This window comes from Betta splendens, chromosome 21, assembly GCF_900634795.4.
Source record: "Betta splendens chromosome 21, fBetSpl5.4, whole genome shotgun sequence".
In the NCBI taxonomy this organism is placed as follows: domain Eukaryota; kingdom Metazoa; phylum Chordata; class Actinopteri; order Anabantiformes; family Osphronemidae; genus Betta; species Betta splendens.
Window position 1 is genome coordinate 11,012,211 of NC_040899.1, and position 26,589 is coordinate 11,038,799.

At 46.2% G+C, this 26,589-nt stretch overlaps 1 protein-coding gene across 5 annotated transcripts; it reads left to right on the top strand.

Annotated features, from left to right (window-relative positions):
- Positions 1-80: 80 nt before the first annotated feature.
- LOC114847071 (dehydrogenase/reductase SDR family member on chromosome X-like) lies at positions 81-26,564 on the top strand. 5 transcript variants are annotated; one of them, XR_003784140.2, is made up of 8 exons: positions 8,271-9,040; positions 9,625-9,732; positions 15,644-15,712; positions 20,381-20,482; positions 20,573-20,783; positions 21,210-21,417; positions 22,216-23,421; positions 23,596-26,564. XR_003784140.2 is itself a non-coding variant. In XM_029136399.3 (7 exons), exons 2-7 carry the CDS (start codon positions 9,627-9,629, stop codon positions 22,393-22,395), a joined length of 876 nt encoding a protein of 291 aa, XP_028992232.1. In that variant the 5' UTR covers positions 82-778; positions 9,625-9,626; the 3' UTR covers positions 22,396-26,564. The 5 variants fall into 5 exon arrangements, 4 of the variants coding, with proteins under 4 accessions (XP_028992233.1, XP_028992232.1, XP_028992229.1 ...); XM_029136399.3 differs by lacking the exon at positions 8,271-9,040 and adding an exon at positions 82-778 and having other exon boundaries at positions 22,216-26,564; XM_029136396.2 differs by having other exon boundaries at positions 22,216-26,564.
- Positions 26,565-26,589: the final 25 nt, after the last annotated feature.

A 26,589-nucleotide genomic window follows, 5' to 3' on the forward strand; every position in this document is an offset into this window, starting at 1 on the left:
CACACACACACACACACACACACACACACACACACACACACACACACACACACACACACACACACGAGGAATACTAATCAACCTGTTTGCCGACAAGTGCATCGGCTCGACACGCAACTTGGGACTTCTCCATCCTAGAAGCGCCTCTGCCGGATCTACTCTCAACGTTCACCCGCTCAGTTTCATCCTATCGCGTGGCACATTGTCGTCTGAATGAACAGCGGTCATCGCTCCTGTCCTCCCTCGCCTCCTGCCTCCTCTGATGCGCGTCTGGCAGCCGGAGCGAGTGAATCTGGGGACACGCAGCCCACTCCCGCGCCGCTTCTAGCGAGGGAAGCCCCCCACGCGTTGCGCGCGCGGATCGCCGGTATATATACGTTCGCGTCTCGCGGGTGCGTGTGCGTCAAGCTCTAAATGTGTGCGCCCGCGCACGGCAAAGCCCCGGGCTCCGTCCTCAACAGTTGCCAAAGGAGCGGAGGAGCGGAGAGGAGGAGAGCGAGAGAGATAGCGGACTGAGGACGGACGGACGGACGCAGAGCCCCACGCCGCTCTGCCCGGCTCTGCTCCTGACATGCAGTCGCTCATCTCTCCGGTGACCAAGGCCATCCTAGTAGCGCTCTTCATCTTCGCCATACTCCTCATCCTCTACGTGATCCTCTGGTACATTTGCAGAGACGTGGACTGCGACCACGGCATTTGAACATTCTGTTTAAAGCGGAATAGCGGGGATTTCACAACGGGGCACAAAGAGAGGGCCCGTGGAGCCCAGGGTCATCCCGTAAGTCCACTTGTCTTTGTTGTCTAGTCTTATTAGTCCTATGTGTTATTTGTGATTGTGTCCCTCTCGGTGCGTGTACTCGCGCACTCTTGCTCGTGCGTAACGTTAAATACGCTGCGGGTTAGAGGGCGAGGACCAGCGCGCGTCTCCACCGGCATCCCGGTTCCCCCTAACCCCACGCGAGAGGCGCCCCGGATTCCTCCCAGTCCCACTGCACAGCGATCATGCGCGACAGCCGGCTCTCACGCGGCGCTGCCGCACGCGGAGAACCCTCAAAGGTGATACAATGTCATCAGGAGGATATCGAACTGTTGTCAGCGGTGCGAGCGAGCGAGCGAGCGCGCGCGTGCGGGCTGGCTCCCAATTAACAGCACGGAGACCGCGTGTGACATTGCGGTAAACGGCGTGGGTGTCCCTTAAGGTCAAGAACAACGCTGCTTACTCGAGGATGCCAATATTGCCTTGTCGTCCCCGCATCCTCGTTCTGCCGCGCGCGCATCCGCAGCGTTAGTTCACGCTCAGTTCACCGCGCTCTCTCAGGATGCTCGCACGTCGGAATTTCTACATGCAACGAGATAACGGGATTATCTCCATTGGCTCCGGTGCGTCTTATTCCTAATCTGCCTTGTGCCATGTTTTGACCGCTTATCGTGAATAGTCTGCTAATGATTTTACGCATAGCGCATTTATATCACACACCCCCCCGACATATGCGAGCTTGTTCCAACACGCCGTGTCCAATCTCAGTACAGGAAGACGTTCTTACTTACTTTTACACACACGCACACGCACGAATCAAGAGAGAGGAGAGAGAGAAAGAAGAGAGAGAGAGAGGGGGGGGGGGGGGGGGGGGCATATTGGCCACGCTTAATGAAGGACTTCTCAATATTGCAGACACGTTGGCCCCAAATGCCTGCGCTGTCACATGGCCCATAGAGCTATTAAACATGTGAAATATGATGGCCATTTTCATCTGGGTTTTAATCTGCAACCGCCCCCCTCACCTGCGAAATAAGTGTGCACGTTCTAAAGTAGAGAACGTGAAGGACACGTCAAGGACATGTTGCTTTTTATATAAAAAGGGACATTTAATGAAAAATGCAAAGAGGTGGATCAATATTTTATTTTTGATTTTTTTTAAAGGATTAAGCTTCACTCGTATTTTTTTCATTTTTATAAATACATTCAGACAGAAAATGTTTTGATAATGAGGATGGATATTTTACATGGAATATTTTGCCTCAATTAGCTGAGGTAATGTATAATAGTCTACACGCTGAGTGACATTTTGATGGAACGCCCATAAAGACACCAGGGGATTAAAACAGCCACACACCTCTAACACACCAGGAAAGTGCACGTTTAAGCTTAAAAATTTAAACCTTCTTATTTTGAGCTACAGGCACCACACTCTAGTATTTAAAAATCCATAAGCAGCCTAAATGCTGGATGCAGCCATGAGGAAGAAACTCTGCAGCCTCCTAAACTCTCGTGTCTGTGCTCCTGCAGAGAAAAGGACAGAGGGAGAGAGAGAGAGAGAGGGAGAGAGAGAGAGAGAGAGAGAGAGAGAGAGAGAGAGAGAGAGAGAGAGAGAGAGAGAGAGAGAGAGAGAGTCTGCCTCTTTGTCCAGATTACTAAATGATTTCTGTCAGCCATGAGTAGATATGCAACACTGCCGGGGTCAGCCCTCAAAACACAGACACACACATACACATACACACACACACACACAGATCTGACTTTATCAGTCCCAGTAATGAGAGTGAGAGAGCAAGAAGGTAGGAGATATGACAGCTGCTCCAACTGTTGGTGTCTCGCGGTGTGAACCTGTGCCCTGGATTATCCATGTGTGTGTGTGTGTGTTATAAGATGGAACGAAGCAAAAAAAAAAAAAAGAAAAATCAGTGTTTGACTGTTTGTGCTTGTGCAGTTTGTAAAAAAGAAAACAGCAAAAAAAAAAAAAAAAGCAGCAGTGTGTGTGAGTACCAGCGTGGGAGGGGGTTAAACTCTGACATGCTCCAGAATGACAGATGAAAAAAAAAAAAAAAGTGGAGCAGGGAAGGCTCAGCAGGACTCAGCATGGGAGACAGGTGTGTGTGTGCACCGGTGCGTGTAGACATCGGCACGGCACTCAAGTTTATTGGAAATGTTTTCCATGTTAAACATGTAAAGCGTAAGTCTGCTGTGTGCGAACGGCGGCGCCCGACGTGATTGAGCGATGTCTCGTGACCTAAAAATAAAAATGAAATCAAACAAAGGCGGCATCAAGGTGAAGGAATTTCACCTTTCGTCGCTCCAACTGTTGCTACTGGTTTTCTTAATGGTTGCGATCAATCTGTGGGATGGAGATGGGTTCATCCCGCAGTGGGACGCAGGCAGGAGGCTTGACTGTTAATACACCTTGATGAATCCAATTCAGTTGAGACTGCGGTTATAAATGATGTAGGGACAAAGGTAAATTATTGAAGCTGATGGCGGCTGAAAGGGGGTTTGTGAAGCCAGTGTGGCATCCGGAGGTGTAACTGCTGCGTGTGTCTCCTGTATGTTTGTAGTCAGGCTTCGCCGTACAACCTGGCTCGTAATCACACCTCCGAGAGCTTCTGCAGCGTCAGATTAGAAATGCATGCGAAACGGTCGGGATTCTCTCTGTGGCTCGCTGGGATGTGGCGTTTAAGGACACGGACGCCGTATGATGGAAGAAACACCTTTAATAATGCGTTTTGTGCATAATTCATACTTCGGCGAAGCGGCCTTCTCAATATTTGCCCTTCGAGTGTTGAGCGGCGGCTAATGCCCTTCGTCTGTGATTTGACTGCTGATAAACTGCGTGCGGTGAAACGACCACGAGGGTGTCGTCGCGGAGAAGCTGTCAGTCAAACATCCGCTGCACGCCGCGTGACCCACTTCTTCTGTTTTGCTGATGAACACGTTCGGGCTGTAACACACCACACGCGGACACAGTCACATTTAGCTTCAGTGATCCAGTCCTCACCCAGATTTGAATTTGTATTTTTAATCCGCAAGGAAATTAAGGCTAAATTGTAATAATTCATAGTGTGATCAATTATTTAAATATGTAGCCTTGTAAATAAATTGGCTACCATTTTGACGAGACATGCTTTAAAGCCATTTAGACTGTAATTAATGGATTCATGAATGTTTAATAAACCATTTACTATGAGCCACTCATTAGACTTCGGGGTTGCCAGATTGTGGTGCATTCTCCTCCAGCCCAACTGTAACACATGAATTTCTAATTGACAAAAAACAACAAGACAACACCATTGTCGTGAGTCGCCTCCTTTTATTCATACGCTCATTTGTAAACAGAATATGTGGAAAAGTGTTTTGAGCCGTTTAACCTTTAACTGGAATAGTGTGGTGTGATGCGCACGAAGAAGCAAATTAAGTGGCAGCAAAGTAAAAGCATGAATAGATGCAGAAAACCAACATCGTGTTTCTTTCAGGTCTCGCTTGCAACAAGCTGCTCCACCAAGTTCTACTTCTCTGTAGCACACGCCGCTGTGTTCATCGAAACCCATTCACCGTCGTCAGCACCGACTCCCAGAGCATCCTGTTGTAATGACCCGCCTCATTTCCCTCCCTTTTCCTCTCACTCCTCTATTGCGCTCAACGTGTACGGCGCTGCAGAACTCTTGCAAACAAAGTCCCTCAAACGCTTCCTTAAAGCAGTGAAACCTGGTCAGGGCGACCTGACATCCCAAATATGTCCTCATTCTGGAGGTCTGAAGCTCAAATTGGCTCTCGGAGCGATAGAAGCACTGGGACACGCACACACGCGCACACACACTCACCTCAAAGCCATAAAAATAGATTGTGAGTGACTCAGCCGTTATGTAAAGTCCATCTCTGATAGGGCCGCCTGGGGCTGTTTATGTCAGTTTAGCTTGACGGCGCTGGAGCCGAGGTGACACGTGTCTGCTGTGTCCGAGCGTCGGTGCGCACGGACACGTGCACGCGCGCGCACACGCGCCTCCCGGGACGCGCGTGCGAGCCTCTGTCCCTCTTCCTCCCTTTCTAAGTCCACTCTGCCGAGCGCGCGTCCCCCCCCCCCGACGGCCGCCGCTGCGCCGCTGCGGGCGTGATGAGCTCCTCCAGCGCACACAGTCATCAGTGTATCAGGACTACAGTCACAGGAGGCGCACGGGCACACGTTGGCGCGGATCACGGCTGGTGGACAGTTTAATCAATGCGGGTAAACGTGATCGACCCGAGCCCTGAGTCTGGACACGTCGGCTCCGATGTTTTCATTAAATATGTGTAGCAGCGTCTGCATCATTCATTTCCTGCTAACAGATGTGATGCAGAGCGTTTGATTATATATTTAGCAGCTGCACTGGTTTCCACTGGGACGACCCTAACCTGCACGCTTAACCTAATAACCCTTTAATTATCCTTCATGCAAATATGTTTTCCTCCCTTATTAACCTGGGTTATTGCCCCGTGGTGGTCTGAGGAGTTCTCATCCACACTTGAATGGAACAGGGAGACCCACTCAGCGTGACGTTCGTGTGTGTGTGTGTGTGTGTGTGTGTGTGTGTGTGTGTGTGTGTGTGTGTGTGTGTGTGTGTGTGTGTGTGCGTGTGTGTGTGTGTGTGCGTGCGTGCGTGCGTGCGTGCGTGCGTGCGTGCGTGTGTGTGTGTGTGTGTGTGGCCTGGCTGTGCAGGTGTCACGTAGACACGCTGTGACGGAGGCTGAGTCAGGGGCCGGTGGAGTCAGCGCTCTGTGTGTGTGTCAGTTTGCTGCACAGAGTTAACGGCGGTCTTAATTGGCGCGAGCAAACGTCCCTCCCACTGTTTCTCAGTCCACACGCGCCGCTGGAAAGGCGACGCGCTCCCTGGAGACGTGCGGAAGAAGACGCCGCGCGGTGATGTACTTGTTGAACATACAGACACACTGACTCACACGTAGACACACACTTACACACTCGCGTCATTCAGTCCTGCTTACATGCCGTGAACACAGTGGATTTGCGTCTAAGTAACTTATTCACGTTTTTGAGTTAAACGCAGTCTATTTAAGCGGCCGACCGCTGGAAGTTACTTGAACAGTGGCAGATTTAATGACGTGACACGCGTCCTTGTTCTGCTTTTAAACGAGCTGCTGCAGATGAAGCCGAGTGTTACAGCTGCGTGCTCCATTCTTTGCCTTAAATGCAATTCATTACCTGATTTTGCCGGCAACTTGCAGACATACTTGACATTTCCAGAGCTGGTGTCATGTCGCCCCCCCTCACCCCCCACTCCTAAAATTGGAAGCCAGACCAATTACAGCGTAAGGAATAGCAGCATATGGATGTTCGTTCACAGTTCAACCCACTTCGCCTTCAGGACGTATTTATGCATTTATTGTTATTTATAATTTTTAGGCCAATGGATCTCAAGCTGAAATGATTTGAGCCCTTTTCTTTTTGAATCGGCTCCTTAAACCTAAGGGTTAATGAGCATCATTAAATCCCAGTTCCTCCGTTACCGAGCGTGACTTGTTCCTGGATGTTCATCATCCGGGACGCCGTCGCGGGGCGCGTTTGCAGCCGCCCGCCGCAAACACATGCAAAAACCTCCGGTTTCACTTTCATGTTTACGAGCCGGCCTTTGGCTCCTCTCCCCACGGAAAAGCCTGTGGCGGCGGCAGCTGAGGCGACGCAACAATTACAGAAGCTGTCCACGTACAGTTGACTGGCTTCTCCCACCCGTGGCCGTGAGTGCGGATCTGGAAGAGGGCCGCTCGCTCTCCACTCGCTCTCTTGGGCTTTCTTTTCAATTTAGATGATAATGACTGTTTTACAGGAGTTTTTCCTGTCGCCGTGAGTCGATAATGTGCTGTTGTAGGTCCATAACGTGTGTGACACTGTGCTCCACAAAACAGCTGCAACAAATACGTCCCCTTTTTAGCTTAGATATAATAATAATGTATAAAATGTGTTTTTACAGTAAACTGTGCAGTAAATTGTAAATCTCTGCTTTTCTGCATGTTTTAGGAGATAAGTTTCTTTTAAATGAGACGTGGGATGAACTTGCAACACATGAGTGGATTTCTTGCTCGAAATACTGGCTGACAACGTATTTGTTTTCCTCCGCATCTCTGAAACACGTCTGCCTCCGAGATGAAGGGAGCTTCTCACAAGAAGCTGTGACCGGCGCAGCTCAAACTTGTCGAGAGAGAGAGAGAGAGAGAGAGAGAGAGAGAGAGAGAGAGAAAAAGCACCAACATCTATTCACACGAGCTGTTGCACTTCGGAGCCTAAATTGCCCTGTGACACACACGGAAACCTCCCTTTCTTCACGACGTGACACTTCACCTGCCACCTGGGGTACAGTGGTACGGTGCACTGTGTGCTGCTTAGACTGTTCACTGCTAAAAATACCCCAAAATCGTCTTCCCTCTCGTCGCACGGGCACATTTCAATGTGAGGCGTAAAATAAAGGTTACACTTTCACTCGCGCACGCCGCCCAGCGAGGCCCGACGACTGCACTTGAACCATGTTGATGCCGCTCGCATGTCGTCTCCATCAGGCCGCCTCCTGCCACGTCCCGTTCCCGGCGCGTCTGATGTGTGTACATATGTTGCCGCTTCTGTTTGTGACTGTGCGCAGACAACTGTCTCTCTGACGTTCCATCATTCCAGAGTCATGCGTCAGATGCGACTTCCCGTAAACAACAGCGGGCCAGTTCGCCCCGCTGACCCCTGACCTCTCAGGCACGCGCACACACACACACACACACACACACACACACACACACACACACACACACACACACACACACACACACACACACACACACACACAGTACATTTACATCCATGTGGGCCTGTGAGTCTTAATGCTACTTATTTAGCGAGACTTCAATAACCAAGTCCAAGTATTAGTCAGTGCCACTGTTCCCTCACGACCTTAACTGCCACAACCAAATACTAATCATTTCGCTGCCAGGAGAACCGGGGGGAAGGTGTTGTGAGCGCCCCAAACCCGTCTTTAAGTGGGATGATTGTAATTTGGTTGAAATGAATGACTTGAAGAGTTTGGCTGCCCTACTTTGGGTGTCAGTGTAGATACAGCTGGACGCAGCCCTGCCAGACAAACACAGCCCGTCGCTGCTGTGTGCTGTCGCTTCAGATCTGCGCTGCACAGGCTGGAACACAGTGTCCGTGCTCGGCTGAAGCCCTGTTATTCACCGCTGTGCGTGCAGGCAGTGTCACCTGTCAGTCAAACCCATGTTTCTTGTTAAATATTGAAACCTTTGTATTGGTGTTCCTTTTTATCTTAAAGTACAAAATATATATAAGTAAAGTAAGTAAAAGATACCACAATACTATTTATTTTAGTTCCTTGTGCATGTAGATGTGTATAAATCTTGACTTACTGTACATCATATTGTTTCCATCATGTTCCATTATTGAAAAAGCATCTCACACATTTTTGGCATTTATTAAGTGAGAGCTTTAAGCTGATTAGGTCATAAGAAAAAAAGTCAGCCTTGTCACAGCAGAGGTCCTATTTGACTAATTATCACAGCAGTACAGCTAACCTCTAATACCTCTAATACCAGTCAACACGACGTGTTAAACTCTGCTCTCTGAATGGGACACTCTAACAGCCGGCAGAACTCACCTCCTCGTAGTAAACGAGCAGCCTAATGCCGCAGACAGGAGCCGGGCTGCTCCAGAATCATTCAGCCCATCCTGGGAAATGACGGATCAAACCAGGGTCATCCCTCTTTTCCGTCTTTAGTGTGGGACCTCTCTGGCAGCTGCTAATGAGACAGTCAACGAGCGGAAGGGAGCACTACGGTGGATCCGACAGAGTAGGATCATGTGAGCCATGAAGGAGTAAAACAGTAAAACAAGACCATCCACCAGCACACACTTAATGCCTCTATAGCCAAATGATGGAAGGCTGCAATGAAGGTTAAACTTGTCAATGGATCTTTAAATAAGACAAGAACACATTTCGTTTAATTTAGATTTCAGTGCGATTACAATTTACGACGGCTGCGCTCTAAAGGCAGCTACCGCTAGGAAGCAGCGGAGGTTGTATGACTTCGTATTGGAACCCGGCCCATACGCGGAAGCTGGCCTTTTACCCGGAGTTGTTTGCTCCGGCTATGACGCCGGATCACACTGTCTCGCGGAGATGTTCCCCTTCATACGGTCCCACGTTTTGCCGATGGTTAAACTCTACGTGCTCGGCTTTAAAGTTCTCCTGGCTCAGCTGGTCAGCAGAGCGTTCAGGTTGCCAGGTCGGTGCGGCTCCCGGTGCTTTAGCTAGCTTAATACATGTATGTGTGTTGCTCTCTGGCTAACTGTCAGTCTGTTGGATTGAGGGTCATAGACGCTGATGTTGACCTGTAGTTTATAGTTTTATTATAACTACGTTATAGACAGCACGTGCTATAGGATCCGCTCTTTACCTTGGTGCTAAACTAACGTTAGCGTCAACGTAGAAATAGTTGTAAAATGAAGTGCTATTCGGTGTTTTACCTGTGACGAATTCAACAGAAGAGTGCAAAGATCCCCTATAATCTATAACCTATGAGCCAACGTTTTTTTATTGAACCTAGAGGCGCTGGAAAATGCAAAGTTTCGTTTTTTCAAACGAACCTAAGTGCAAACGTCAGTAATTACTAAGAGAATCTAAATCCAGCAATAGATACAGTAACATGGTCACTAATCATAACATTAAACATCAATCAGCCGTAAATCAACCAGTGAAAATAAACACTATCGTGTGTAACTACAAGGACACAGGTCTTATCAAATGTGCTGTTTTCTTATCAAATGACATTCCTCCTCATATCTGTGTGCCCTCTTCTGCCTCTGCTAGTGATGCCCAGACAAGATGGCAAGGTTGCCATAGTGACAGGAGGAGGCAGAGGAATTGGCTATGAGGTAGTCCGCCACATGGTCAGACTGGGGGCGCACGTTATCATAGGTACAGTATCAAGCACAACACCACTGACACACAAACGCAACCTGAGGTTTCCTTCTTTGGTTTTAAATATTATAACAACAATGACAGCGTTTGGTGCGTTACAACTAATAAGAAATTGCAGCAAAGGAGATGTATCGAAAACATACATTATTACTCTCCTGGTTAATAAAAACAAGTATGTTGTTGAGTTCTATGTAGGATTTACAAGACACATCATTAAATGGTGAGAAGTTTTGATTTTACAATAATAATTAAAAATCAAAAAAATAAAAAAAAATAAAAAAAATAATTTCACTCTTTTGGTTTAACATCCTTGATAATTGAAGATTATCAGATTATTTGACTCATGTTATAGTCTATGACAGATCTATGACAGATACAGTACTACTGTTGAAGTAATTCACATTGTACAGCAAAAAGTATATGCACCAGGGGTGCGAGTCACACTGGACACGTCCTCTGCACTTGTTTACTGTTCCTGAGAGATCCTTCGCTGGTATCAGACGGTCAAGGGCTCATTCAGATGCTTCTCGAGGCCCTGCTGATCTGGAATAACATCAAACAGTGTTTTCTCATTGCTCCACTGTGAGATGATGTAAAGTCTTTGCTCAGATTCAAAGGCCAGCATCAAACCTTTTGCTGAAGCACATTTTATTGTGTAAAACACAATCTAATATTTATTCATTTGTATCCGATTTTTATGGCATCTGTCAAAATGCCTGTTAGTTTAACAGGAATCTTTTATGCCTGTTTCAACATATTTGTTAGAGATAATTAGAATTGTAAAATATTTTATCTTCCCTGCTTGAAGTACTGTACCAGCTAGTCTTTACCTACCAAGGTCATGCACTCCATTCATCACTTGCTCTTCCTGTATCACCAGTCACCTGCTTACCTTTGGCAATCAGTACAGCTCTCTTTTTCTCTGGGTTGCTAATGTGATGGCTTTGTGTGTGATTAATGGTAACTGAGTTTAGCATGTGGTTGAGTCCTCTGCCTCCAGACTTTGTGGTGAAACATTGTGTGCCCATTGATCAGTCTGTAAGCAGATATATCCTTCTGAATAAGCGAGGTGCTTTTCTCTTCACTGATTTGCTCATTTTATTGTTGCCAACGGTATCAGGTCCCTTGTATCCAGTCCCATAACAACAATAGTTTAGTTTTCTTTCATTTTAGCAGTGGTAAAATACCTCCTGTTTAATTGTTTGTGTTTTGTTCTTTGTCCTGAAGGGGTCTGTTTGTGTTGTTAGGTTTTAAGGGATCTGCATTTTTTTATCCAGCATTTCTCCCAGCAGCACTTTAGAACTGGCAGCTGTGCTAACTGCCATTAGTGTCTCCTCAAATGTACACTCCCATGGGGGTTTATGCCATTTTTGCTGTGCCCATTAAACTAATCAACAACAGTTTGTAGTCTGCAGTGGCTGGGTTTGAATTTAGCTTAACTTAGTTGCAATGTCATCACTTGTTAAATAGCTAAAGAGCAATCTACCATTTATAAAGTCTTACCTAACTTAGATAATCGAAACCAATCCATCAGGCATTTCCCAGTAAATTAATTAATTTTGTCCAGGTAGGTTCAGTGGTAGGAAAAAATTATTTGAAATTAAATTCAAATCATTCACGGCGAGGACAAAACTCACCTACAGTTATTTTACTTCACAGTTCACTTGTTAACAAATTTTCTCTCAGATTATTCCCACTTATATTTAAAAACATTGGTTTCACGGTGAGTAATAAAAGAAACCTTGCACAGCACTACAAACTTATTTGCTAAAAATTATTTTTAACTCCTTCAGATGAATGTCAAGACTGGGGAAAAGTGTGTGTGTGTGTGTGTGTGTGTGTGTGTGTGTGTGTGTGTGTGTGTGTGTGTGTGTGTGTGTGTGTGTGTGTGTGTGTGTGTGTGTGTGTGTGTCTGTGTCTGTGCCTGAGAGGTCAGGGGTCAGCGGGGCAAATTGGCCCGCTGTTGTTTACGAGAAGTCGCTACTGTCACTATTTTTTGCACTATTGCTTTTTGTAGAGACATGGTTTATAAATCACAGCAATTATATTATACTGTGAAGTTATAAATGAGGATTCTCACTTTAAACATACTGGCGCATACTGAGGTCTGAGAACTTTGCTAAAAGAGGCCAAAGTCTAATGTAAAACAACCATGTGTTGCTGTTCTAGTATAGGATGACTGTATGGGACAAGCTTTATGTGCTGATAGGGAAGCAGTCACTTTTACTGACCATAACCGTGTTAAATGCCTATAGGGAAGCCTACACAGCTTCATTTATAATGTCTCCAACACGTTGCCAAAGAGACTACTCAAAATGAATGAAGGCAAAACTCTTAATCCAAAATAAGACATGCAACAAGCCCAAACTCTCCTATGACAGATAAAGGCTGAAAACCAAGGACCAGGAGGATAATACATTATGGTTCAATGGACGGAGACGCTGTGGAACTAAGGGGGGAATTGGAATGACCTAGCAAAACACAGGATGGCATGGAAAACAGGCCTACGGACTTGGCACGATAGCTAAACAAAACACAAGGAGTTACATGACCTGGTGGAGAGCAGCTAAGCTGATAATCAGGCAGAGAGAAAGGCTCAGATAAGTTACATGATGCGAACAAGGCAGGACAGGTATCAGGAGGAAGATGGTGAGATCAGGGAGTGGGCGTGGCTGAGATCAGGGGGCGTGGTCACAGGTAGGGAGCATTAGAGAGAGAGGGAGGATAGGTAGAGTCAGGTTCATGATTATGACAGTGTTGGAACAAGCAACATGTACGGCAATTCAAGTTAAAGTTCTTGTTGTGTTAGGAAAGTGATGTCAAAATGGTTGAAGTAGTTTCATATTTCATATACTTTCATAAAAAGAAAAACCTAAAATGTGACAATTTGATGTATTAATGATGCCAAGAAAATATGGAAGTGAAAATGAGCAACTTGTTCTGCAATAGCCTCAATAATACGTCTCTGATGTTATAATGCTTTTCTAATAATGTTGCTAGAGTGTGTTTGCCTCCGTCAAAGAGAAAATATGAGCCATATGAGACTGGTAATAGCAGTAATTGTGAATAATGACAGAAAGAACAAAATTAGTTTCTTATGTTTCCACCTTTGTGTGCAGGAAGTTAACCTCCAAGATGCTGTGAACAGAGCATCCGTGTCTATTTTTTGATGTGCTCGGCTTTCAGGGCTAGCCTGCATTTTCCATTCAGTCCACGTTCATCGGAACTTTGAGAAGACTCTGCTTTATTCATTCAGGGCACATTGCAAAAAGTCAGTGGCAGAGTATCCTTGGATACGGTTCCAACCGAACATAAATGAAACACACCCAAATTCAACACAAGCAGAACGTTAAGTGTGGCGTAGACCCAGACAATCCTGTGTGTATTGAAGCTGATTCCACATGTATCTCAAGTTCACAGATCCCCAGCTCTTGAGATAATACGTGAACTGAGAATATTTATAGTAAAGTGGATTCGTCTCTGCTACTGGAGTGGATGCATATTTCAAGTGGAGTGGTAGCATAGTGCTGGTGTGTGGAGAATTTGAGCCTCTTCACTGTCTAACACCAGAGTTGAATATTAACCAGCATGGACCTGCTCTTGAAGGGATTTTAAGCAGGTTTTGATTTAAAAATAAAGAATATTTTGAAGATATGATAATGAAACCTAAATATGTGTCTCAGAAAATTTACTGTAGCTTTTGCAAATGCAAATAGGCAACGAGGAAAGAATAAAAGTCAAAATGAATAATATGCGTGTGGGCAAATAGCAAATTACTGCAGGTTAAAATGCTCCCTTCCTAAGTAATTCCATAAAACAAGATGCATATTAGATTTTTTAACAACCATGCAATACAGCCGTCATTGTGGGTTTCACTTCTTCGTGTGCCTCAATAAAGGCAGATGCCTATGACAATGATTTTAACCAATAAATAATACATTGTTTTATGTGCTGGATTGATAAATTGGAAGGCGTCACACTTAGCCCTGCACCATTGTATTACAGTGCACGCTACAGTGGAAGAAAAAGTCTCCCGAGGCCAAACTTGTTACATAAGTCTTGATGAAATGTAACACCCAACGATCATGCATGCTGCTGCGATGATGGGATGATGGTTTGCCTTGTCCCTCGGCCGAGGGTGTGCAGGTGCATTTGTTTTTCCGTGGGATGCGTGCCGCTCCATTTTCACCAACAAGGCAAATTGCATTCTCAGCCAATCTTCCACCAGGAAGGTGGAAGGACACGTGCAGTATGAAATCACCACATCAGGTATAAAGCCACTACACATCAGGACCCTCGTCTGTCTTACTGACTGTAGAACATGTGTTTATGGCAGAAATGGAAACATCTGGGCTCCATTTTGAAAAGTACACCATCTATCTGGATCCCTCTCTTGTTTATATCTTTGTTTGTTTTTTAGCAGCTGTACCTGTGACTGTGCCACCACATCACCTCCATGTTGCTCACTGTGACGATGCCAGCTTTGGCTGCTCTTATCGTCCTGTTGCAAATGAGCATATTTCTCTTAATGCGTGTAACTTGGAAATTTACTTAGTCTGTATCACCCTCAGTTTATTAATTTGTTCATTTTGCAGCATGATTATTTAAGCGAATTAATTGGGTTACATTTTCAACCCCAGCTCAAAATATTTAGTAGGCAAATTGTTTCCTGAGGCCATAGTTTTAATCAGTGGCTATTTTAATACAAAGCTTTTAGCACTAGCGGCCTTGAGAACTATGTATTTAATGATATGCAGCCTCCTCCGTGGGTGGACACTCAAGTATAAGGAGCCTGTTGAAGAGCATCTGTGTGTACAAATAGAGCTTCTATATATTTGCGTAGGATCAGGTTGTGTCTCTAAGTGTGTGTTTGTGTCGCGGTTCACATCGTCCTGAAGAGCTGCATCCTTCTGGCTCAGCCTGAACCACAGTGCATCTGGGTGAATGATGCTGTGCCCTTGAAAAGGCCTGTCTGATAATCCAAGATTAGTGTGTGTGTCAGCGTGAGCACGAGTGTGGGGGGAAAATGAAAGTGTAGCTAGTGTGTGTGTGTGTGTGTGTGTGTGTGTGTGTGTGTGTGTGTGTGTGTGTGTGTGTGTGTGTGTGTGTGTGTGTGTGTGTGTGTGTGTGTGTGTGTGTGTTCAGCATCTATGCAGGAAATCCTCACATTTGAGAAGAAAGCAGCAGCTGATGAATGGGTCATTGATCAGCGTTGTGTCTATGGACAAATCATTGTGTCAACTAATTGTAAGCACACTTTAAGAAGGCAGTGCAGTGAGTATGATTTAGTCATGACTATGTTTCTCTTGCACGTGTTTATACTGTAGTGTGGGTGCTTCCGTAGAGACTGAGTTGGACACCAGTGCTTTGACTTTATCTTCCCTGTGACTGTTTTTACTTCATTTCTCTTTCATTGTAAAGTTCATTTTTATGCAAACACTCTTGTAAACACAGCGTTCTCCCCGAGTCAGAGTCACTGACTGCATCTTTCTTCAACGCGTATAAAAAAATATTAAAATATCTAACGTACCTAATGTGTCTGAGAATAACATTAGCATCTCTGGAGATGTGACAGCTCCTCAATTACCCACGTGATCTGCCTTTGTGGCAAGTTCATGCTTTATTTCACAAATCCTTTACATGTTTGCTCTTGTAGTTGTCATCAGTATACCTTGAAACCAGAAATTGGCTCATGCCTATTCAGAACACGTGTTAATATTCATAAACATTCTTCAAAGGCTAAATGTCGGTGTGAAAAAGTCAATTTATTTTAAGAACCTGCTGTAAATATTTTCTTATAGGATGAAAGAACGGAGGACTTGCAACAAGAAGGGTGTATTTTCATGCGATCCTCTGAGGGCTTGTCAGACAGTGTAATAATCTGTACGTGTGTCTCCTTGTGCTTCAGGTGGGAGGGATGAACAGGAGGGTCTGGCAGCCGTCAGAAGAATCTGTGAAGAGCACAAAGAGGCCAAAGGTAGCTTTGCTAAAAATGTCTATGAACACACGACACAGACGCACACGAGCGCACACGAGCGCACAAAGGGCCGCGCACTTGTTTTAGTATGCCAATATTTGAAGATAAAGGGCAGAGCTGCAGCAGTGAGGCACCCTCGGGCTTGTTTTTACAGTCTTCACCAGGCGCACACACACACATGCAGGTACACACACAAACACAGAGCCTCCATGCTGGTTATACAATGTCAGGAGTGCTGTTGGAGCACGGTGGGGACGAGGAGAATACAAGGAAAACGGGTGGGTGAGTCAACTGAAATGCAGGGGTGTGGTTGGGGGGCAGGAACAGCTAACTGTAGATAATGGGCAAACGTAAAAACACATCAAGCCCCGATGACAGGAGGAACGTGGGGGGGGGGGGGGGGGGGGGGGGATGAGACCAGATAAATGATATCAGCGTGAGATTCATTACGGCGTTGACTAAAGGCTGCAGCTCACAGCCATGTTGAGAAATAGCTCCCGCTGACCTTCACAGAACCATAAATTTCACGACTCATGACTAAGAACACTCCTAAGTTACCCGTCGTCTGCCTAATGGCTCCGAGGCCTAACAACCGCCATGTGTCCACGCCAGCGAAGGTCCAGATCTGAACTAATGCAGAAACGAATGCTACCGGAGTCATTACTAACGATCTCGCTTAGTTTATGTAACACATAGTTCGTATGCGACGTCCCTGTTTGCATTTGTTAGTACTAGCGGGTTCTCAAGTCATGTGTGATATTAAATGCTGCGCCGCCGGTTGGGAGCCAAGCCGGGTTGTCTATTTCGGCCTTCGCCAGCTGGCGCGCTCCCTGCTCGCGTGTAAGTGGCTGTCAGGTACAGGGACACGGGCCATGTGGCTGGTGTCATTGAAGCCGGTTTCCCTGGACGGGGCCGTGGTGGAATTGATTACTTCTTTTGTAATTGGCAGGCACTGAGGCGTGGACGACAAAAGGGGGGGGTGCGTCTGTAGCCAAATGCTAATGCGCTGAATGCGAATGTGTTGATTTGTGCGTTCGAATGATATGAGGCTCTAATGGAGTCTCATTAGCATGTAAGGCACGGGATTTAAACATCTCTGTCCAAACGCCCTTTGGCATCTCTCCTGGTGTTTGCACATTTGCCTCTTCAGAAAAATGGAAGACGGCTCCTAATGGTTGCGACGCTGGAGGTTTTGTCTAGGGGTAAATTCAGTTCTCGTTCAGTTGAGTCAAAGATTAACTGTACAAGATTATGAATCTGGTCAATCAGTACCAACGTTGGGTTTATACCCTCTACAGATAAACCATGTGATAGTCAATAATATTGAGTTTGGTGCCAAACGCAAGCCCACAGTCATGTATCATCCAACGATGTGCTGCCCACTGTTAAAACTCTCTGTCCCCAGAAAACCCGAGTATAATCCTGTGGAAATATGCTAATGACCTCAGAGATTCAAGTGGGCTTTAATAAACGAGGCTTACAGAATTTTACTTTAAATTATAAACACACGCGAGCAGATACAGGGTATTTCTGTATTTTGGCTACAGGCGCTTCTGTCTGTCTACTAACTTTAGTCACGGTGCACTTGAAAGTAACACTTTCTGCCTCAAACCATAGTCCTAGATTAACAGTGTGAAGCAAGGGAACCTGTGTGTGTGTGTGTGTGTGTGTGTGTGTGTGTGTGTGTGTGTGTGTGTGTGTGTGCGTGCGTGCGTGCGTGCGTGCGTGCGTGCGTGCGTGCGTGCGTGCGTGCGTGCGTGCGTGCGTGTGTGTGTGTGTGTGAGTGTGAGTGTTTAGGTAACCCAGCTGCTCCGCTCTCACAATAACCCCAGTTATGTTAGAAAAGCACTTTCACTCCAATTAGCATGTTTTTTTAGTCTGAATCATTTTTATTGAAATCAGTCACAAATGTAACCAAAATGGTGCTGGATGTGTAACAGCAAGTGGCTGCGTGTGGTGTTTATTCATTCTAATGACAGCCCTACTTCACACACAGATGTGGATTTACAGCTGTCTTGACTTGGGAGAGTATCAACCCATCAAAGCTACAAGCTGGAGCTGTCTGGGTCACCAGCCAGCCTCCTCCTTCCAACATCAGATAAATAGAAATATCTGTGGAGGCGCTGGCGCTGGCACTAAGCCCAGACCTAATATTCTTGGATATCGCTGTGTTGTTTATCAGACAACTGAAAGCAAAACTATTTATACTTTGTTGTCTGGGTCTTATAATAGGTGGCTTCAGAAAAGACAGTTCATTCATTGTTTTATATTTTTACTCTCAATACAGACAGTGTTGTTGAGATGCAGAGATGTGAGAGGAAGTAGGAGAGATTCAGGAAAAACACAAGAATAATGGCACTTTCTCATTCTAAAAATGGTTTTATGACATTAATCACTTTTTATAATAGTGGGGGTACAAATCTTTATGAATGGACACCTTCACTTTTTTCTGTAGAATCATTAATAGGGATCTGTCCTTGTCCTGAGGCAGCAAAGCGGGATACTTTCACCGAGTGCTTGACTGGAACTCAACGTTTGGTTGATTTCAATCTGTTTCTAAATTTGATGAACATCACGAGAGCCCAGTAACAGAAGTTAAGAGTGTTCAGACTTTTATGTTTTCATATTTTTGTGACCCCGGCTGCTCACTGACATCGCAGCGTGATCTCAATTATTTCATTTCACAATTACAGAACATGCTTGTGTCTGCTTTTCCATTCATGCGGTCGAGATGAAAGACTGCTCTCCCAACAGACGAAGTGGAAAAGGGGAAAAAGAAAGGCGGGGGTTCAAAGTCTGACGCAGAAATCGCTACTCGTCCATGAAACCAGCTTTTGACTTGTGCCTCCTTATGAATTTGCAAGCTATAAACGTGACAGGGTGCATTCAAGTGTCTTTGTTTGTAAGTAATAGGCGAGAACACATGTTGAAATGTGTTGTGTTTTTATGCAAACAATAAAGAACATGGGGCCGTAAATTTAACTTTTTCACATAGTAGAATAGTGGAAAAGACACAGGCAGTACTAATATGCTCAGGTTGCTGCAGAACAATTTGTCTGTGACACAAACAGGCTGCTGAGGTATCTGAGCTTTACACAGTATCCTGGGGTCTTAATTGAAGGTGGGCAGCAGCAGGCCGACGCCCCAATTAATGGCGTTTCGATTCCACTGGGCTTCAGAGACAAGCGATACAAGGCTCCGTCTCCAGGGAGTCCACTTAAGAGAGCGGCAGAGGACTGACTCCACTACACACACAGATGTACCTGTACCAAAACGCACATGCCTTCTGGAAAACCTGCACTTAGAGTCAGTCATTAAAACACTGCTACTCCTGCGCTTCCGTCTTTACATCGTCTTATGCGTCTGCATTCGGTTTATGCCGTACTTTTCCTGGAACTCTGCTCGCTGCGACCTTGGAATAGACCTTTAAAGTCTGGATGAACGGCCAAAAGGTCCTCACAGCGGTGGAAGCACAGTAGGTGGGGCACACAGAGTAATAAAGACAAGCACACGCTCGACGGAAGGTGAGTGGCAGTGCTCGGAGATAAAGCTGTTATCAGAGCTTCATCGCAGACGGCTGCACTCTCACCGGACATAGCTACCAGCTCTCTGTCCTCTCCCTGTCTCTGTCCATTAGATTTGACCCTCAACGACGGCGTTATTTAGGCTGCAGGGAGGAAAGATGCATTCCAGGTCGCTTGAATTGAACAAGCTCTCTTTAATTTGAACCCGCAAAAAGGTATTTACAGTTTAGAACCGACTACACTTGAATTTGAACGTGAACTTTTGTAATTAGACTTATTTCCTGTGAATATTTCCTCTGTAGGCGTCTGTGGAAATCAGATTGAAACCCTGAAACCAAGGCAAGTAAAGGGTGAGGCGCAATTTAAAACGTTTCTTCAAGAGATGAGATTCCAATTCTTCGCTTAGGATTAGAAGTGACTTTGCAGTCCTGGGTGGATTGGGAAGGTCGTTCTACTAGTGGAGATGGGGGGGGGGGGGTCTTGGATTCATTTATTACAGCCGCAACGAAAGGAGAAGGCAAAACAAAGCAAGGACTGAAAACCAAATGCAACGCTTCAGAGCTGTGTAAAATGTGCACATAGATTAAAAAGTGTTTACATTAATATATGTCGGCCAATCAAAAATACAAGTCAGTGTTAAGTGGTCTTAGTCTTCTAAACTATTTCAATTAATTGGGCCCAGGGAAGCAAGTGTTGTCTTCATTCGCTGCAGGCGCGGGAGTCATTTATTTGCCTATTCATTAACAATAACACTTCACGTAGTGCAGTGTTTGCGTGTCTTTACAAAAAGAACTGTCTGTGCAGCTCAGCTTGGCTCAAGCACACAGTGTCACTTTGATGCTCTGATGATACAGCTGCTGGGCTTTTCTCTCCTAGCCCTGTCTTATCGTACATTAGAGCTGATATAACGGTGTGTTAAGCTTTGATGGAGCACAGGAAAAAATATTAAGCTTTGATATACGTAATGTGCCGGAGCGAGGGAAGCAAAGCGCTGCCAGTGTTGCAGAGTAAGACCCCACTGAGGTGATTAATATATTCTTTCATGTCTTGGCTCGCAGACATTATTTGTTTACAATGGCTTTGGTGTGTGTGTGTGTGTGTGTGTGTGTGTGTGTGTGTGTGTGTGTGTGTGTGTCCATTCCAGTGGAGTTCCAGAAACTGGACCTAGCGTCTTTGCAGTCGGTCCGCCACTTTGCCCAGAGCTTCAAGCAGCGAGCCCTGCCGCTCAACATCCTGGTCAACAATGGTGAGTGACAGCAATATCTGGTTCCAGCGTATACACTGCTCCACAAATAAGGGGTGTCACTTACTAACAAGCCGTCATGCGCTGGTGAAGCTGGCGTCATGCTGGTTCCTGAGGCGCGCACTGAGGATGGATTTGAGCAGCACTTCGGGGTGAACTATTTGGGCCACTTCCTGCTCACCTGGCTTCTCCTGGACACGCTGAAGGAATCTGGGAAACGCGGGCACGTCTCCCGTGTGGTCAACGTCTCCTCGTCCGCTCACCGCATTGGCAGCATCCACATCAAGGAGCCAGCATCTAGCTGGTAAAAGCAACACACACACACACGCACGCACGCATGCATGCACGCACACACACACACACACACATAGTACAGTGAGAAAAACCTGATGTTCTGGACCTTGAGCTTTTGCCACAATATCTAATGATGTATTATATATTTGACCATTTACACAACTTAAAATAGAAGGCAAATGCTGGATAATTACTAGTCTAACCCTGAAATTGCTGCAGCTCTCATTTTTAATGCTGATTGGTGGTGTAATTTCATCGGGAAGTGCGAGACTCAAGCTGAAAATGTTAGTCATTCAATGGCACTGCAAGAAAAATCGTGTTTCTACTGTAGCTGCGTTATTCTTACTCGGAACAATCTAAAGTGGGAACTGTTGTAGTGAACTCAGACAGCTGACCTCAGAGGGGGGTTTACATTCTCCTATGCTTTGTCCCTCAGCCCCCATTACTCAGCCCATGCTGCGTATTGCCACAGTAAACTGGCCCAGCTGGTGTTCAGCTCCCACCTCCAGCAGGAGCTGCAACGTGGACGCTTTCCTGTGATTTCATGCGCTGTGGATCCCGGGATGGTGGCTACTGCGCTGTATCGTCACCTGTGGACGCCCCTGTACCTGGTGCATAACATCATCGCGTGTCTGCTTTACAAGGTAAAGCAGTACGCTGATTTTCTGCTGTTTTGCCCCCACATCAGGATAAATTAAGAAAAAAAAGACCAGAAAAATGCTCTATTTTGCTTTAAAACCAAAACCACAGAGCAGCAGATGAGTCACAATGTGCAACCTGTTGTCCAACAGTTTTGCCTTCGTGTTTGAGGAACAGTTTTTCTTTCCCGAGCTACAGCTCTTCGCTTTACGAACAGCAGGGATGCAGAAATAAATAATGTACAGCCGCTGACAAATGTGCGAAGCCGCGCTCGCTTTTTCAGCTGCATCGTTGCTGAAAAATTCATTCCCGGATCTTAAACAATAATTCACTGAGAACAACAATTAAAATTCATGTTGGGAAACGTCACACCGCTGCTCGCGCGGACAAACGCATGCACACACGTATAATTTCACTCAAAGTCTACCAGTGTACTGTTGACGCTCGCAGGGCGCGGTGCCCCCCCCTCTACCCTCCACTCCACCGCTCTGAAACCCGCTCCTGGTCTCTCAGCTGACGCTAAGATCATTGTTAGGACGCATTAACACTAACACTCACGCACACTTATGCATGCAGACACACAAACATTTACCCTGAGCCCTTTTAGCGCTGATGCTAACGTACAGTGACACCGGCACCTCCTCTGGCATTCACACACATATAACACGCAGAGCCCTGTTTGTTTGTGCAGCGATAACTTGCTGTTGAACTTGTTGTGTTGCTGTCCCTCCAGTTCCTTCTGACGTTTATACATGATTGGTGATTTTTTTTTTGTTTGTGTGTTTGCGTGTGCGTTTCCCCAGACTCCTGAAGAGGGCGCTGCCACTGTGCTCTACGCTGCGCTGTCACCGGCCCTAGAGGGGGACTGTGAAGGAGGCTACTGGGCCAATGGGTGCAGGGAGATGACAACGCCGCCGACCTTTGACCCCCAGCTGAAGCGGAGCCTATGGGAGACCAGCCTGCAGTTAGTGGGTCTGCAGTAGCATGTGACTGAAAGACGACCAACGGGACTAAAGATCAAATGTAGACTCTTGACTGGGGTCAACCAGCCAACTCCTCCATCACACTCCTTGGTTTTTGGTTCATACCTCATATCGAGGTGTTTGTAGCGATTTATGTTGACAATCTCACAATTCACCGCTGGACTGTGATTGGTTATTTGGGAAGTGAAGACCTTTTTTTTTTTTTTTTATGGACCCGCCAAAGAAGGGCTACAGTGGATGGAAGACTTGAGTTTTTTTGTTTGCTTCACTGCTGTGAGCAAGCAAAACAATATGTACACACACAAACACACCCTGGGGTTTCACCCGTGTACTGGCATCGGCAGTTACTGAAATTCAAATGTCATTGATCTCTAGTTTATTCCCTGGTCCCCGGGGATTGTTCCATTCCATTCTGCCTTAATGTCACTAGTCTGGCTTTCAGGTAGGTCTGTAATTGTGCACAACAAACCCAGATGTTTTTCCTTAAGAAATACAATTATTGGCAAACATCAAAGTGATTTTGGACCTGAAAATACTTGTACTTTACTGGCTGCACAATCGCATCGGTCAAACCCCGGCAGACACCACACGCACACACACACGCATCCATGCATCCTGATGGGATGCTTCAAATGTGAACCCGCCTTGCTACGTGTGGTGGGAACGTGATGTCATCAGTTCGATGCGACGCGTCACAGCGATTTCTCTGATCGTCCCGCCATCCCACGTATTTTACTGCGAGCACTTTAAGTTTTTGGTACATTCCCGTGCTTTAATGGTTACTAGTGAACCGGCGGGTGAACCGCTGGCTGTACGTGTATGATAAGCTGTGTGTACAAAAAGAAAAATGCTAAATTCTGCTGTTCACATGAAGGTGCTGGGAAAACATCAACCCCTCTTCTTTCCTACCATTCAACATTCCAGTAACGTTCCTATGGACTGGAGAGGCTTTGGAAGGAGGCAGGAAGCAAAAAGCAATTCCTCGTGGGCCTAAATTTGAAATGATTCCCTCTGTAGACCTGAGAGGTGAGGAGGTTTTGTTGAACCTTGCTTTGATCATTTTCTGCAGCCAGGATTTTCAGCCATTTCGGTTTGTTTTTGTCAAACAAAACATGAAGGATTTGGACCCACCCCTCCTCAGTCTGTCCCAGTTTTCCTTTGTGGTCTATATTAATTGTTTCTTTTCTGTGCCTGTGATAGATGTGTGTGTTTTATGCACATGAGTTGAGAATTAACTCATGCTATGGACCCAATTCATGTTGACGGATCGCACAACAAAGGCGGATCCTGGAGGAACCGCTACAGGAACAAGAGGAGCTCCCCAACCCCCCCCCCCCCCCCCCCCCCCCCCCCCCCCCCCCAACCCCCCCCCCCCCCCCCCCCCACCACCACCACTATTTAAACTGTGATTGGTTCCTCATTGTTGTTGCCGCTGCTGCTGCTTCCTCCTCATTTGGCGCCGCTCCCAGTGCATTGTGGGATTGAGATTTCCCAGCGGTAGGAATCAAACTCCATCTGCTGAGCTGACACACACACACACACACACACACATAGACGCTCACTCGGAATTGTGGGAGCGCCACATCCAGGCTCGGGCTTATCTGAGCAAGCACACAGCTTACAAGCGCGTCTGGCTCTCGTGCAGGAGAACGCTCACGCGGCGTACACACTTGCACCGCCACGCCACCTTCACTGTGATTAACCATGTTAGCTGTGAAGATGAGCATTTTTTTTAAATCTCAAATTAACAAGTTGTGGATAAAACGTCTCCTCCGTCCCGCCGCTGTGTCCGCCTGTAGTCGCTTTGAACACTGCCACTGAGAATCCAGCAATTGCTACTATCTGCCGTGTGCGAAGCAATAGCATCAGTGTAGTAGCTAATCCGGCCGGTAGCACAGAGCTAGACATTCAGAATAGGAACGAAGCCCAAGAGTGGGAAAGGTTCAAGATGAACAACCATACCAGCATCCAGTGTGCCACAGATCGCTCAGCATAAAAATCTAAAATGTCACCGAATAGTGAAACAAATGTGAAATATTAGCCTGGACCACGTTGGTGGTGCATATAGTATAATCATGTTGCTAATGCCTTGGATTGATATGTCCTTGCTGCCATTAGTGGCGTTTTAATCAGACTTCCATCTTTGCAATCCGTTGCTGGTCTGGTCCATTCAATATGATTACCAGTACATTACTGTAGACATTGGGGCCGATGAGCAGGGGAGACTTTGAGCAGCCTTGTTGCACACTCAGCCAGTCAACGCTTGCACTAATGCTGCACTCATTTCACACTGTTTGGGGAGCTTGTTCGCGTTCATGCGCCGCCATCCGAGTTTCCTTTTACAAATACTGTGAAATATATAGATGAAGTTTATGAATTCGTTTTTGAATGGGTATTTGTTTGGTTATCGGTGACTTACAGACTTTTTCAGATGTCATTTACCACAGGCTGGGACCTGATAATCTCGATAGGTGATATATAAATGCAATACAACTCCAGGAAAACAGCCTAACTCGATCCTAATTGGCTCCTGTTGAAGACAGGCTGAATTCTGAACAGGGTTCGAACTGAAAAACCTTCACCAGCACGCACACAGACTCACTTAATTCAGCTTGCAGCGCACAGTAGCTACCGTATTTGCCGGCTATCGCAATCAAACTTGAAAGGGATCTATAATTTGAAATTCCAATTTGACCCACATCACTTTTTTTTGCAGTGCGGTGGACGTTTGGTGTGGGAATTGCCTCTAAATGCCAGCAATACTCCCCCGTTTTTACAAATTTCTTTTCTTCTCCTCCTCAGTGTTGTCAAACAGCTTGGAAACAAACTGTTTATTGCTCCAGCACTTCCTTGTTTGACTGCGCGGCTCCCCGAGGCGACTGCGGGGTACTGACTAAATAACAAAATAACAAACAACCAAAACCTAGTCCCAGTGAAGCGAGTGCACTCGTTTCCCCTCACGCGGATAAAAACACCAGCTCAGCAGCGCTCATTTAAAAAGTATAAGACCACGGGGTGAGCTACATCCTGTCAAACAACTATTGTGCTTTTCATAGTCCAGATGTCACAGTGGGTGCTTTAAAACCCGAGAGGAAGACGCATCACAGACTGTCATCTTTATCTCAGCACACGCTTTTCCAAAGACAAGGTTTCGGGAGGAATGTGAGGGTCTGTGTTGGTGCCTGACGCGTCGGTGTGCAGAGAGGGCTGCTAAATTATCAATGATTACCTTGTTATATATTTAGCGTACTCCTGGAGCGTTCTACACAGACATGACAACACAGTGAAGTTTCTCAACTTGAACTGCGAATATAGAAAAAGAGCAAAAAAAAAAAACAACAAAAAAAAAAGAGCTTGATTAACTGTGTGTGACGTTGTCTGTTTGTGACTTGCTCGTACGTGATCATTTCAACGCGCCGGCGCCACTGGGCGTGGTCCAGTGGAGCTCCACGTCGCCATGGGAACGCTCTGATAGCCATTCTTCTGATTGACCTGGGATTGCATTTATATTAAATGTTCTGGTCCCACGTCCTGCAAATCCTGTGTCCATGTGTAGGGAGAGATGACGGGGAGGTGCGGACAGGGTGAAACCAGATGAGCTGGGCCTTTACTCCCGGCAGCACCCGTAGACAAACGCCGTGACCTTTTTCCGTCCTCGCCTTTAACACGTGCGGCCGTGCGCTACTCTCTCCTTCGGCGCGCGCTCGACCTTTCGCTCGTCTCCCTGAAGGAGGCGAGCCGAGGTCGTTCCCACCTCGAATCCAGTGTAAACATCCAGTTCGTCCGGGCCCTGGGGGTTCCTGAGCCGTGCGGAATGTTTTATTTTTGAGCTCTATTCTCATCGTCGTCGAGCTACACATCTTATTGCTTTTGCTGTGCCTACAAAGAAAATCTCCTTCATATGTGTGTTACTGTGAATTTTCCATGTAGAAATAAGCTTGTACAAACTGTGATACGGTCTTGTCCTGTGCGTGCGTTGTTGTGAGACCTTTCTTCTTCTTTGGATCGATGGGAGCGTGTGAATGGTTGACTGCGAGTGTGCGTGTGTGCGTCGAGGTGTGTTTATTTTTATTTATTTGTTTATTTATTTTTGTCGATGGGTGTGACATTCCAGCAGCCACCACCTTTTATATTATCCAAAGCCTCTCAATAAACATATCATTGTGCCACTCTCGCCCCCGTCCTTTACACTGC